Source organism: Rousettus aegyptiacus, unplaced genomic scaffold (genome assembly GCF_014176215.1).
Source record: "Rousettus aegyptiacus isolate mRouAeg1 unplaced genomic scaffold, mRouAeg1.p scaffold_m13_p_5, whole genome shotgun sequence".
Classification (NCBI taxonomy): domain Eukaryota; kingdom Metazoa; phylum Chordata; class Mammalia; order Chiroptera; family Pteropodidae; genus Rousettus; species Rousettus aegyptiacus.
Genome location: NW_023416308.1, coordinates 11,215,520 through 11,229,493, shown reverse-complemented (window position 1 = coordinate 11,229,493; position 13,974 = coordinate 11,215,520). Strand labels below are relative to the sequence as shown.

The 13,974-nt window shown below is 40.7% G+C and overlaps 1 protein-coding gene, 1 long non-coding RNA gene and 1 pseudogene across 15 annotated transcripts in view; 2 read left to right on the top strand and 1 right to left on the bottom strand.

Annotated features, from left to right (window-relative positions):
• Positions 1–3,872: 3,872 nt before the first annotated feature.
• LOC118602766 lies at positions 3,873–7,533 on the bottom strand. The gene is made up of 2 exons (XR_004950739.1): positions 7,321–7,533; positions 3,873–4,365 (listed from the first exon to the last, which is right to left on the bottom strand). It is a non-coding gene; the product is annotated as an uncharacterized LOC118602766 (long non-coding RNA).
• The window catches only part of CIT (citron rho-interacting serine/threonine kinase), a 144,985-nt gene continuing 137,904 nt past the window's right edge, over positions 6,894–13,974 (top strand). For all 14 annotated transcript variants that reach the window (XM_036220151.1, XM_016149547.2, XM_016149546.2 and 11 more), the window contains exons 1-3: positions 6,894–6,973; positions 8,001–8,109; positions 12,226–12,367. In XM_036220151.1, coding sequence (XP_036076044.1) covers positions 8,014–8,109; positions 12,226–12,367 — 238 coding nt within the window. In that variant the 5' untranslated portion in view covers positions 6,894–6,973; positions 8,001–8,013. The remainder of the gene's footprint in view (positions 6,974–8,000; positions 8,110–12,225; positions 12,368–13,974) is intronic.
• LOC118603201 lies at positions 12,421–12,539 on the top strand (annotated as a pseudogene).

The window sequence follows — 13,974 nt, the reverse complement described above, 5'->3', positions numbered from 1 at the left end:
GCTTTTAATCATTAAAAAAAAAAGTATCTTTGACCTTATCTCCTACTATTCTTGCCTGTGCAAATTCTTCTTCAATGTTGCTGGCTGTGAAAAGCCCAATAATGTACCTCACCCCCAATGTCTATAACCTCATCCTCAGAATTTGTGAATATGTTACTTTACATGGCAAAAGGGACAGAATTTTTTGAAAGTAGCACTTAGAGTGGCTTTTTTTTTACCTGCATTTTAGATCTAGCACTTTACTAAATCCATAGGTGCGTTTGTTTGTTTATTCACACATTAATTCAGAGAATATCAACTTATTAAGGGCCTATCAAGATCCAGACACAGGAACGAGATAGGCATGATCCTTGCCCTCATGTAGTGGGGCGGAGGAGGGGGCACGGAGGAGGGATTTGAAAAAAAAAAGTCTTAGGTTGTCAAGAAGAATAGAGAGCCAATTTAAAAATAAGGTTATTGTTACACATAGACTCAAGATAAACCCAAGTGATAGATATGGGACAATACTCCCAGGATAAGGTATTTGTCTTTTTGAACTTCAGCTAAGGCATGAGACACAGTTTGTAATAACTACATACTTGCATTAACTTTGAGATATTGACATTCATCTAGTCTCTTTCGAGTGTGGGTTTTCCAGTACAACGTCAGTTATACTTATGTTAAATATCCCGAGAGAAGGGAACTGGACCACTGTAGGACATTTTCTTAAGACTTTATTTGTTTTGAGCAGTTTTAGGCTCACATCAAAATTGAGAAGAAGGTACGGAGATTTTTCATAGATTCCATGTCCTCACATGCCCATAGCCTCCCGCATTATCAATATCTCCCACCAGAGTGGGACAGTTGTTACGATGAGTGAACCTACGTAGACACATCACTATCACCCGGATTCCATAGTTTACATCAAGGTTCACTCTCGGTATCGCTCATTCTACGGGTTCAGACAAATGTATAATGACGTGTGCCCATCGTTACAGTGTCATGCACAGTAGTTTCATTGCCCTAAAAATCCTCTGTGCTCTGCCCATTTGTCCCTCTCTGCTAATCCCTGGTACCCACTGGTCTTTTTACTGTCTCCATAGTTTTGCCTATGTAGCCTTTTCAAACTGGATTCTTTCACTTAACAACATGCATTTAAGGTTCCTCCATGTCTTTTCGTTGCTTGATGGCTCTTTTTTTTTTTTAGTGCTGAGTAATATTCCATTGTCTGGATGAACAGTCTATTTATCCATCTACCTACTGAAGGACATGTAGGTGGCTTCTAAGTTCTGGTAATTATAAATAAAGCTGTTATAAACATCTGTGTGCAGGTTTTTGTGTGGACATAATGTTTTCAGGTCCTCTGGGTAAATACCAAGGAGTGTGATCGCTGGACTGTCTGGTAAGAGTATGTTTATTTTGTACAAAACTGCCAAACCACCTTCCAAAGTGGCTGTAATATTTTGCATTCCCCAGCGATGAACAAGAGATCCTGTTGCTTCACGTCCTCGCTAGCATTTGATAGTGTAAGTATTCCTGATTTTGGTCACTGTAATAGGTGTGTAGTAATATCTCATTGTTGTTTTAATTTCCATTTCCCTAGTGACGTATGATGCTGAGCACATTTTCATAAACTTATTTGCCATCTGTATATCTTCTTTGGTAAGGTGTCTGTTTAGATTTTTTTTTTTTTGCTCATTTTTATATTAGAGTCTTTATTTTTTCATTGTTGCATTTTAAGAGTTCTTTGTATATCTTGGATAACAGCCCTTTATCGGATGTATGTTTTGCTAGTATGTTCTCCTAGTCTATGGCTTGTATTTTAATATGAGTCAGGTGCTTGAATTTATTATATTTTAAATGGACTGGAGATTATAAAACACTCCTGAAATCAGTTGGCTGAAGGGTTAGAGTTATGTTTTATAGTTTATAACCAATTTGAAGGAACACAATTAACTGACATGCCAAAGCATCATAGAGTAATTTTCTAGACTCAAATGGCAGGAAGGCTAATTGCCATTTAATTGAGTTTTAAAATTTATCTTTCCTTGTTAGAAGCTTTGTCTAAGGTCAAAGAAGGAAAAAAAAAAACATAGGTAGGAAATCATGCATTTGAACTTGGATAAAATATTAGTAACGGTGTCAGAATGAAGGTTATAACAATCAGTTAAAATTATCATAACCTTTAAAATGTGGAAGATGTATTTTGATTTGTTTGTGAGCTCTGTTGGTTTAAATAAAGTATATTTAATGTTTTCCCTGGGAATTCTCACATCACGCAGTTATAATAGTTTTCAATCTGGGGAGATTTTGTACCCCAGGGGACATCTGGCAATGTTTGGAGACGTTTGGTTGTCACGACTGGGAGTGTGTGCCAGTGAGTGGCACAGGACAGTGCCTCCACAACAAAGAATTTTCTGGACCGAAATGTCAATAGTGTCCAGGATCAGAAATCCTGAGTTATATATGTTATCATGTTTCACATTTATATACTCATTTTAGATTTCTTTACATTTAAAAGATTGAGATGTAATTTGCATGCTGTAAAGCTCACACTTTAATTGTACAGTTCTGTGGTTTTTCGTATATTCACAAAGTTGTGTAACTATCAGCATCACTAATTCTAGAATATTTTCATCACCCCAAAAAATAAACTCCATACTCATTAGTAGTCACTCCCATTCATCCATCTTCCTAGCCCCTGGCAATTACTAATCTACCATCTTTCTCTATGAATTTACCTATTCCAGACATTTCATGTAAAATAGATCATACAGTATTCGGCCTTTTGCATCTGGTTTCTTTCACAGAGCGTAATGTTTTTGAGATTCATCCATGTTGCAACATGTATCAGTGGTTCATGCCTATTATGGTCGAATAATATTCCATTGACTGGATGGACCACCTTTGTCTCTCCATTCATTTTTTTGGTGGACATTTGGTTAGTTTCCACCTTTGTGCTATTATGAATGCTAAATGCTGTTAGGAAAATTTGTGTGCAGGTTTTTATGGGGATATATGTTTTCATTTCTCTTGAGTATATATATACCTAGAGGTGAAATTGTTGGGTCCTATGGTGAATCTATGTTTAACTATTTTGAGGAACTGCCAAACTGTTTTCCAAAGTGGCTGCATAATTTTACATTCCCACCAGCAATGTAGGAGGGTTCATTTTTTTCCCCATGTCCTCAACAACAGTTGGTATTGTCTGTCTTTTTGATTATAGCCATCCTAGTGGGTCCATATGGAGTGATATCTCACTGTGGTTTTGGTTTACAATTTCCTAATAACTCATGATGTTGAGCTTTTTTTAAATGTGCTTATTAGACATTTGCATATCTTCTTTGGGGAACTGTCTTCAAATCTTTTTTAAAATTCAGTTATTTATCTTTTTATTTTTGAGTTGTAAGAATTTTTTTATGCACTGGATACTAAATCCTTATCAGATATTTAATTTATAAATATTTTCTCCCACTCTGTGGGCTGCTGGTTTTATATATTACAAAACATTTTCACATCTCGTAGTTCTCGATGTCATAATAACTAGGCACAAATTTAAGCTCAAAGGGGTTAAATGATGTGTTTACCAAAGTTTTAAGATTTTTAAAAAGCTATATCCATGTACTGCTTATACTACTGTTTACTTAACATTTTCTTTATTCATGCATAATTTTCTTCTTAAATACCTTCTTTAGCCTCACCTCAAGTCATATTATCTATGAAATAACTGGTTTGGTGGATTAGCAATAGTTTCCTCTAACACAGTAAGATACGTAATTTTAAAAATGACATTTGTACGTGACCTAAAAGTGTCTCTCACACCAGCAGGGGAGGCATGTTTTAGGAAAACGGGTAATACCTAGGATATAGCTTGCTCTTAGAAAGCACTCAGCTAGTGGTAATTATTTTTATTATTTTGAAGTGTCACCAGCAACTAAAATAGCTTGAGAAACTCTTTCTTGCCAGAGCGACCAGAATAGCGCTCTTTATGTTTAGAATGGGGTTAGCTTCTCAGATTCTTTTTCTGTCCTTTGGGAGGATGGTAGGTACCATTCTGAATGTTCCACCAAGTCTAGTTTGAGACTTGCAGTCATTCGTCCCGTCTCTCTAAGGCGCCTTGGCATATCTCTGCTTGTGTTATGCCCTAGTCAAACGCTCTGAGGGCAATCTCATTCCTTTGATTTTTAGATTTGGAGCGTTTGCTGTCACACACCGCCTGCCCTCCCCTCCTTGGTGGCCACAGCCCTCTGTGGTCTCTACCGGGGCAAGAATGTATCACAGTTTTTCACAGTTGTTTTCTTACGGCTCCGTTTCCTCGCCACATTTGGTGTTTCAAAAACAGGCAAAGTGGGTGTCCTTTTCATCTGGTACCACCAGTGCTTGGCACTACACAAAAAAATGTTTGATAAATGAATGATTAAATACAAGAACATTATAATGTCCTTCATTATGACTCAATTATGATGACCTTCATCTAGAATCTCCATCACAACCATTATCATGGATTCGTTCTCGGTATAGAACAGGTCATAGTTTCATTTTGATCAAGAACAAATATGAGGTTTTCTATCAATCTAGTTTTAATGACAGCTCATTGGCAGTGGCTTGTCCTTCTAGGATTGGCACAGCCCCTATTGGTCCCCTCTTCTTCTCTTTCCCCCTATACTCTCCGTGCAGTTACTACCCCTGAAATAAAGGTGATAGCGTTAAAGTGGGTTTAGTTTTGTTTCTTTCTTTGTTTTGTTTATTCCTTGTCTTGTTTCACAAAGGATTTGCAGAGGCTAGTAATTGTTCCGATGGGAAATTAGGATAGCTAGGCAGGATTGAGGGCAGTGCAAAATGGTGTTGTTAACTCTGCATTCTAATTTAGGACGAATAAGTTGCAAGATTCTGGTAAAGCCTTCTATTTGTGATACCTGGAAACTAACAGATCTGACGGACTAGAAAAATCAGCAGAATCAGGGACTAGCTCCATATTGACAGCTTTTCTGCGATTCTTTATATCAAGTCAACAGCCGGCCACAATTCTTTTTTGTGTCTTCCTTCACCTTGCTACCCCCAAACCTCGGTTAACTGAATGTCCTTAGAAGCATTTCTTCTTTTTATACACTTTTCTGCAACATGACAAAAGCAGAAGCTGGGAGAATTTCTAATGTCTTCTGAGAAGCAGATTTTGTGTGGAGGAGAGGATTTGGAGTCAGATAGCCCCAGAATTCCGAACCCAGTTCCGCCACCTAAGGCTCCATGGCTCCTAGCGTCAGTGTGTAACATGTGGGTTCCAGTTCCTCCCTCTCAAGGTTGTGATAAGGATTAAATGAGACGAAGTGCTTGATAAAGGAAGTGGGGGCTTAAAAAATTGGAGCTATCATAATTTTCCCAAGAATGGATAGCAAGTTAGGTTTTGGAGAAAAAACTGTATCAAGCAAGTTTGTAGCTTTGGTTTTGTGCTGATGTGCACACATGTGCGTGTGTGTGTGAGTGTGATAACACATTTCCAGTTCTGTTTAGTGTAGGGATTAGAACAGAAAGGACTGTCCCCTTAAAATTTTTTGTATACATAAATAAAACATATATACATGCAATTTAATAATTATAAAACAAACCTCCATATTATTACCACCCAAGTTGAGAAATAGATAGCAGCAGCACCCTAACACCATGAAAGACCTCCATCTCAACTCCACGTAACCACCATCCTGACTTTTGCTTTCTTTATGGTTTTACCACCTGTATGTACATCTGTCCCTAAACAACATTGTTTTGTTTATGTCTGCTTTTGGAATTTATACTAATGAAATCATTCTTTATTGTCTTACTTCCTTTATTCAGCAGTGTTTTGAGACACGTCAGTATGTTTAGCTGTTGTTTATTCCTTTTCATTGCTGTATGAAAACACAGCAATATAAAAAATTATCCTTTCTACTACTGATGGACATCTGGGTTGCTTCCAGTTCCTTTTTTTGTTATGTGCCATTATGCCACACAATGGTATTTGTACATTCTTGTTATGCCTCTTGGTGTACATAATTAGGAGTTTCTCTAAGGTATATACCCAGGAGTGAGTCAGAATGTGCATATCTTCAATTTTAGCAAATAGTGCCAAATAGACTGTACTCATTTATACTCCTATCAGCTATGTATGAATGCATGTAGCTCCATTATACATGGAGCTTTGAAAGTTACACCCCTTCCCCCTCTCCCCTTTTTCCTAATCCGAATGCATGTTATTGACACCCCTTCCGCCTCTCCCCTTTTTCCTAATCTGAATGCATGTTATTGTATCTCATGGTGGCTTTATTTTTATTTCGTGATTTCGAATGAGGAAAAGCACTGTTTTATACGTTTGTTGGCCGTTTGGATTTCCTCCTTCGTTTAGTGCCTGTTTAAGTCTCTTGCCTTCGACTTATTTAAAAATATCCTTTCAGACAGTCTCTATCTTTACCTACTCGTTGCAGGACAAAATCCAAAGATGCTGTCACCGAGGCAGGTGGAAGTTCAAAGTCAAAACACTTGCTGCCTCAGCTGTCCAAGTGACAAGTATTTCTACTTTAGCTAAGATTAAGAAACAAGACCAGGCAGAGGCCTGGCTGTCTTCTTCCTCGCAGCTGGCTATGGAAGCAGGGGACACCGCCCCGGCAACTTCCCCAAGGATCCTAACATAAACAGATGTGTCCGCAAACACCAGTTCCTGCTTAACCGCCAATTTCAAACTTCCGAGACCTGCCCTGTAGGGTTTGCCCTTCCCCGTTTGCCATTGGTCACGAATCAAAGGCAGAAACGACTTGATTGGCTCTCCCTTTCACTTCCTCCGTCTCTTTAAGGACTTGGGTGGTGGTGGGGGGAGGGGCCTGGCTGAGTCGCAACTGTCCATCATAGGAACGGGCATTCTGATTGGTCCAGAGTTCTGGGTCCGCCCGCGCCGCTCCCAGTGTTCAAACGCTGCGGCGGGAGGCACTGGGAGGAGCAGGGAGCGGACTGGCGTGGTCCTCTGAGCGTGAGTCTGAGCCCCCCCCCACACCCAGGGTTTTCCCCCCCGCCCCCACCTCACTCTGCAAGACCTAGGCAAGGGCCTCCTTCACCCACACCAGTCCCGCTTTCCCTCCCGTGGCGGGCGGCGGTCCCTCCCTCACGGCTACTGGTGGTAGGGAGGGTCTGACCCGGCTGGCGGTGCGCGCGCCTGTGTCCACGGGAGCCGGAGAGTCTGCTAGGGGAGTGCCCGGAGCTGGAGGATTTCTTCTTCTGTGAAACTGGGTGGGGTCCTATGGTGTTTCTACCCTGCCTCCTGCCAGCATTACTTGCATTATTCTATCTAGTGGGGTCCGGCAGCACCTTATCGCTTACCTGTGTGACATTAACAGTTTACTTCAGTGTCTTCTTACTCTCGGTATCCATCCATCACCTCCTGCTTCCGGTCTCTTTCACTCTGCTTTAGTCCTTCTGGTCTCCCTGCTATTGTTGAAGGCCAGGTCCTGCCTCAGAGCCTTAGCTCTGGCTGTTCTCTCGGCCTGGACTTTCCTTTTTTTCAGATATCAGCAAGCCTTGCTGCTCACTCCATTCAGGTCTTGGTTCAAATGTTACGTTCTCAGTGACGTCTACTCTGACTACACTGTTAAAAATTGCACACGCACACGCCCCAGTTGCCCCCTCCTTGCTGAAAATTTTTTTAACCCCATAGCACTTCCAATATATTTTCTGTTTTCAGCCATTCATTCAATAACTGTTAGCATCTACTATGTGCCAGGCTCTATGTGTACCCTATATGTGAGGATAAAAGTCCCTGCCCTTGTGGAGCTTACCTTCTAAGAGGGGCCAGTAATAAACAAATTTGTAAGTAAGCGAATATGTCGGATAAATGTATCGCCTCCTGTTACAGTGAGTAAAAGTGTGGTTTTTGATTTCCATCACCAGTGTGGTGGCTGATCTTCACCTCCCTATCTGTGATGTCTTGAGGGCGATCAAGATCTCTCAAGCTCTTCCTCAAATCAGCAGTACACACTCGACCTTCTCCTATCTCCCTGCAGCACCAGTGAGGAGATGTTGAAGTTCAAGTATGGGGCGCGGAATCTGCTGGATGCGGGTGCAGCTGAGCCCATTGCCAGCCGGGCCTCCAGGCTGAATCTTTTCTTCCAGGTAACAGGCTGCCAGCTTTGCTCACCTGAGTTTCTTTCCTTGGAACCACCTTGTCACTTATCTTTGCTTTTATTATAGGACTGAGGCTGATCTTGGAGAAATCCCATTTGGTGTTTTCTGTGCGCTGACAGTATTGGAAAAAGGAGCCACTGTGCAGACAGGAGTAGATAGCTGCCCTTGCAGATCTTTCTTCTTCTTCTTCTTCTTCTTCTTCTTTTTTTTTTTTTTTTAACATTTTATACACTTCACACTTTTGCACTCAAGTTTGTCCTTTTATTACAGAAAGCAGAACAAAAGAAGAAAGGCAGTCTTTTAACCAAACTTTCTGTCATTGTAGTTTTATTTTTTTCATTCGAGGGATGTTTCAGTTTTAGACGAAAAAAAAAAACAAAAACAACAGCCCATTTGATAAATACCACACCTGTGAACCTCATATTTCTCTTAAGATATAGAACATTTCCATTACCCCAGGAGTATTAAAACTTAATCTCATGAGATTGTTTCTAAGTAGATGTCTAAGTCTTTTGTTTCTGATGGAACACCGTTGATGTAGAAATCCTTGTTTGACCCACGTATTCACAAGTCAGGGACAACGTAGATAGTGGTGAAGATTTAGGTTTGAATCCTGGCTCCAGCACTTGTTAGCTGTATAACTTTGGGTTAGTCACTTGTCTCCTCTGAATCTATTTGCCACTCTTTAGGATAGAGAGGTTAAAACACCTAATTCACAGGATTGTTGTGAGGATTAAATGAGATGATCCATGTAAAGCACTTAGTTCTTACCTAGCTCTTGGTGAACCCTTTATAAATGGTAATTATTATTTCTCCTAAGTGTAGAAATATAATAGCATTAGTTATAATAACAATTTATGTTCATTTAGCAGTGATTATATATATATAGGAAGGTATTTATATAGGGTACCTGTGAGATGATAAATACTAAAATGTTCTTAATGACCTTTTTTCAAAATATTTGCAGTGGGGTATGTTCAAAAAGATCAGGATGGAGACAGATTGAAATCTTAGGTGGTTCTATGGGTCTGTCCCCCTCACCATTTTAAGTTATGTGATATTTTTTACAAATGAATAGCTAGTCTCTAATCTTAGCTGACTGAAGTGCTTCCACTTTTTAGCCCCTTTATCATTTTACTCCAAAGCTTTCCCAGCTTATTACAAAATTTATTAAGGGCTAATACTGTGCTGATTCCATACTAACTACGGCTTCTAATGTGCTGGGCACAGAGCCAGCATGTTCCTGATTATCTTTTTTCCCTTCATAACAGAGGTAGGGACTATTCTTAGTTACATTTCAGATAGGAGGAGACAGATACCTAGGGAGGCAAGTACTCGCCCAGAATCATGCAGCTTGTAAATGGCAGAGCCAGGCTGCATTTTTGGTCTGACTCCAGAGGGTGGTCATGTAACCGTTGGCCAACACTGCCAGTGAATGTCAGTTTATCAAGTGTGTCTTATATTTAAATGTCATTATAACAGGAAAAATTGTGGGCAAATCCCCAGTTCATTTTTTTTTTTTTTTTTTTTTTTTTTTTAGTGATTAGTTACTCCCCACCACCAGGAAAGCTGTTATTTTCAAGTGTAGCTTATACCTAACATTAGCCTTAATGTAAACATAAGAGGTTACTGTTCTTTGCCCACGCAGTGCTATTTTAATGAGGTTTTACTAGAGTACAGATTTCGTTTTCCATTTCGGTAAATACTTTAGACTGGGTCTCAGTTTCTACTTAATAGTACTTCCCAACGAGCTCTAGGTCGGTGTTTAAGAGCCTTTTAGATTTTCGAGCCAATAAGATTTCCCAAATTTCCTGTGTTGACTTAGGTTTGCCAATTTTTTATTTTGCCAAGTAAGATGTGAGAAACAAAACAGATAAAGAGAAAAACCTATTATTGTCTAGTCCTTTTATTTTATAAAGAAAGAACATTTTGAGAAACGCCAAGCGAGGAAGGATATCATTTCAGAATAAAGGACCACTTTAAAATTTGAATCCTGTTAGCTTTATAATATAAAAGAGTCATTATATGCTGTTCATTTTTTTTTTTTCATTTCATGGCAGACTTGAAAACTGTTAAGAATCGCTAATGTATTTGGGAACTGCTGCTCTAGTTAGTCTACACAATAAAGAACAGGAAAAACAAAGAATCTTATTTTTCCGAGCTAGTGGCAGAACGGTAAAGCGATTGATGTGGTGGCCTTGCCAGATATGGAAACACTTGTGACCTGGTGCTTCGCAAACCTGGCTGAGGTTTGAATCTTTTGGGAAGCTTGTTAATAAAACAGAGTCTAAGCTACAAACTGGAAAAGGCTAATTCAGTAGTTTGGGGAGAGGATACGAGAGAATCTGTTTTGTTTTGTTTTGTTTTTAAATTCTCCAGTTCTCCAGATAATTCAAATGTAGCCAGACTGTTTCTATAACCCAGTGCCTTGTAACAAACTACTCACAAAGTTTAAAACAACAATGACTTATTTTTTTCTTTTGATCCTGTGGATTGGCCGGATTCATCTTTTACTCTGCCCTATGGCATCAGCTGGGGTCATTCAAGGGAGCTTGAGTTGGGAGCTTGGTCAGGACCAGAACATCTGGGTGCTGACTGGGGCACGTCAGAGTTCTTCCACCTGATTTTTGAGCTGTATGAGGTCTTTCATTACTTGGTAAGTCTAAAGCAGGACTTGTAATTTTTTCTGGGATAATAAGTATTTTACACTCTGTAGGCCATACAGTCTTTGTTGCAACTCCTCAACTCTGCCATTGTAGTGCAAAAGCAGCCATAGACAGTATGTAAATCAATGAGTGTGGCTGCGTTCTGATAAAGCTTTATTTATAAGATCAGGTGGTGGGCCAGATTTGGCCCATGGGCTGGCTGTAGGTTTGCTGACCCCTGGTCTAGCCCAAGCTTCTTGATGTGGTGGCTGGCTTCTCAAAAGAGCAAAGGCGAAAGCTACCGGACTTCTCAAGGGCTCTCCCCTGTGCTGGTACAGTGTTACCTGTGTCACATTCTGTTGATTGAAGCAAGGGTAGGGGAAATACATTCCAGCTCTTGATGGGAGTAGCAGCAAGTGCTTTCAGAGCTAGAGGAGCTGTGGGTGGTCATCTTTGCAGAGAGACCTCCACACAATCAATGGCCTGGCACATGGAAACCATTGCTGTGGACCAGACGCATGTTTTAAGGGGCCAGAAAGAGAGTACAAAGGAGTCAGGTGAGGCAGATGGAAGGCCTGGAGTCGGTGAAATGCAGAACACATCCCCTACCCAGAGAGACAGCATTATGCAGCTGCAGCTCAAAGTCACCGGGCAGGAGTGTGGGGCAACATTGCTAGATCCACCAGTGCTTTAAGAGAAGCCAGAAATCTCCCCTTTCCCTCCCTTTTTTTTTTTTTTTTTTTTTTGCTGAAATCTGATTTTTCAATATTGGCAGATAATTCAAATTATTTAAAATACTACAGACCAAACAAAACATGTCTGTGGGCTAGATGCAGTCTGCCAGTTTGCAACTGTTGCTCCAGATCATGAATAAATTCGGCTTTAGTATAGTCACTCCATTCATACTTCTCTAATTATTCCAGTGAATTCAAGAAACTGAAGTTATTTTAATAAATCTCTGGGCACACACGAAAGAAGTGGCAATCATTGTTTCCTACTGTAGAGACATAGAGAGAGACAGGACCAGTAGGGTTCAGAGTAAATGCTCCTGTGAGCTTCAGACTGTTAAGAAGGTCCTTTTTTTTTTTTTTTTTAATTTTTATTTTTATTGTGATCACATTGGTCAATGAAACCCAGCAAGTTTTAAGCGTATAGTTCACCAGTAAGGCATATATATACATTGCATTGTGTGTGTACCGCTCCTCCCTTTTCTGATTAATGTCGTGTTTGTGAAGTTTTTCTTAGGTGCTGGTGAAAGAAACAGTAATGGAATCGTACAAGCGATAACTTAATGACTGTCAATCGAAGTCTCTTTAAAGAGTGAAGCCAAAGAATTGTGCTGTTAGCGTGTGTCGTGAGCAGTTAGTGGAGTTGGTGGCTTGTAATGTACTCTGTGGATGTTATTGATCAAAGCATTTCATTATTGACAGTGTCTCCATCTGCTGTTTGCTGTTTTTAGGGAAAGCCACCCCTTATGACTCAACAGCAGATGTCTCCTCTTTCCCGAGAAGGGATATTAGATGCCCTCTTTGTTCTCTTTGAAGAATGCAGTCAGCCCGCGCTGATGAAGATTAAGCACGTGAGCAACTTTGTCCGGAAGTGTAAGTTGGGAGAACTTTATCTTGAAATCTGTCCTGCTCAAGAAACTGGAAGGGTCTACGGCCATGCTACCCTGAACAAGCCCGATCCCATCTGATCTCGGAAGCTAAGCAGGGTCGGGCCTGGTTAGTACTTGGGTGGGAGACCACCTAGGAAGACCAGGTACTATAAGTATAAAAAATTAAGGATCGACAAGGTCCTTGCAATCTGTGAGGTCAACCAAGGGTTGCCTCGCCTAAACAAACAAACAAACAAACAAAAGCTAGAAGGATGCCAGAGGCAGAATGAGTTAGTGGTTGGTGGTGGTAGGCAACTCTGTTCTTAGACAGACCTGCTTCAAGGTCAGGTTCTACCTGTTCTAGTCAGAAGACCGGATAAGTCAGGCCTCTTAACTGTAAGTGCCAGAAACTCAGCTCAAACTAGGTTGAGGCCAAGAAGTGAATTTATGGCTCATGAAACTGAGAAATCTAGGGGTGAGTCAAACTTTAGGCGTGCCTGGTCCCAGAGACATAAATAATGTCCTCTGGCCCACCCGCCACTGACTCGGTGGACTTACCCATTAGGCATAGTGGGGACAGTGCTAAGGCCCCACAATATTTAATTTTAATGAATTCATTTTATTTTAATTAGTTTAATTGTAGTGTATTTTTAAATCATAAGAGAAATATGAATATAGAAAAAATGTATAGTACTAGATTATATTTATCTTTATGCCACTGTAGTCATAAAATATAATTTTTGATTTTTTTTTTTTTTTTTTTTAGTGTAGGAAGGGTCGGACGAAAGCAAGTGTAGGCCCTGTAAAAGTCATAAATCGCTTCTGCCCACTCCCTGTTCTTGACTTTGCTTAACTTCTGCACAGTAGGGAAGTTGGCTGCTGGTGCTACAGTTTCATATTCTTTTACTGACCAGTGGTGATTTTACCCCCTAGGGATACCTGGCAATGTCTGGTTGTCATAGTTTGGGGCGGGGGTGAAGGTTGCTACTGGCGTCTAACGGATGAGGCCAGAGAGACTGCTCAGTGTCCTACGAGGCACAGGACAGTCCTCCACAGCATAGAATTACTGGTTCCAAAACGTCAGTGGTGCCCAGTGTGGGAAATCCTGTCTTATACAACTTTGCAGGGTAATCAAGGACTCTAAACTTCAGTGGTTTACAACGATAATCATCGTATTACCTGTTGTGATTTGGTGGATTGACTGGGCCCACCTGAGGATTCTTCTGCTCTGTCTGGTGTTGGCCAAGATTTCAGGCACCAGAGACTTTCCTGGTCTGGAATGTTCAAGGTGGTTCACCCAGCGTCTGGCATGTTGGCCGGAAGGCCAGGCCCAGCTGGGAATCTGAGATGACTGGGCCTTTCCCTCTCTCCTGAAGTCTCGGGGCCTCTTGCTATATCATGGCTCCTCTGTGTGGTCTCTCGATCAGGTGTGAGCCAGCCACAGCCTGGGATGCCTGTTTTATAAACAAAGTGGCCTGAACACAGCCACTTCCGTTTGTTTAGTCATTGCCTATGGCTGCTTTCGCATTACAGCAGCGTTCAAATAGTGGTGACCGAGACCCTGAGGCCTACACAACCTAAAACATTTACTCTCTGGCCCTTTAAGAAAAA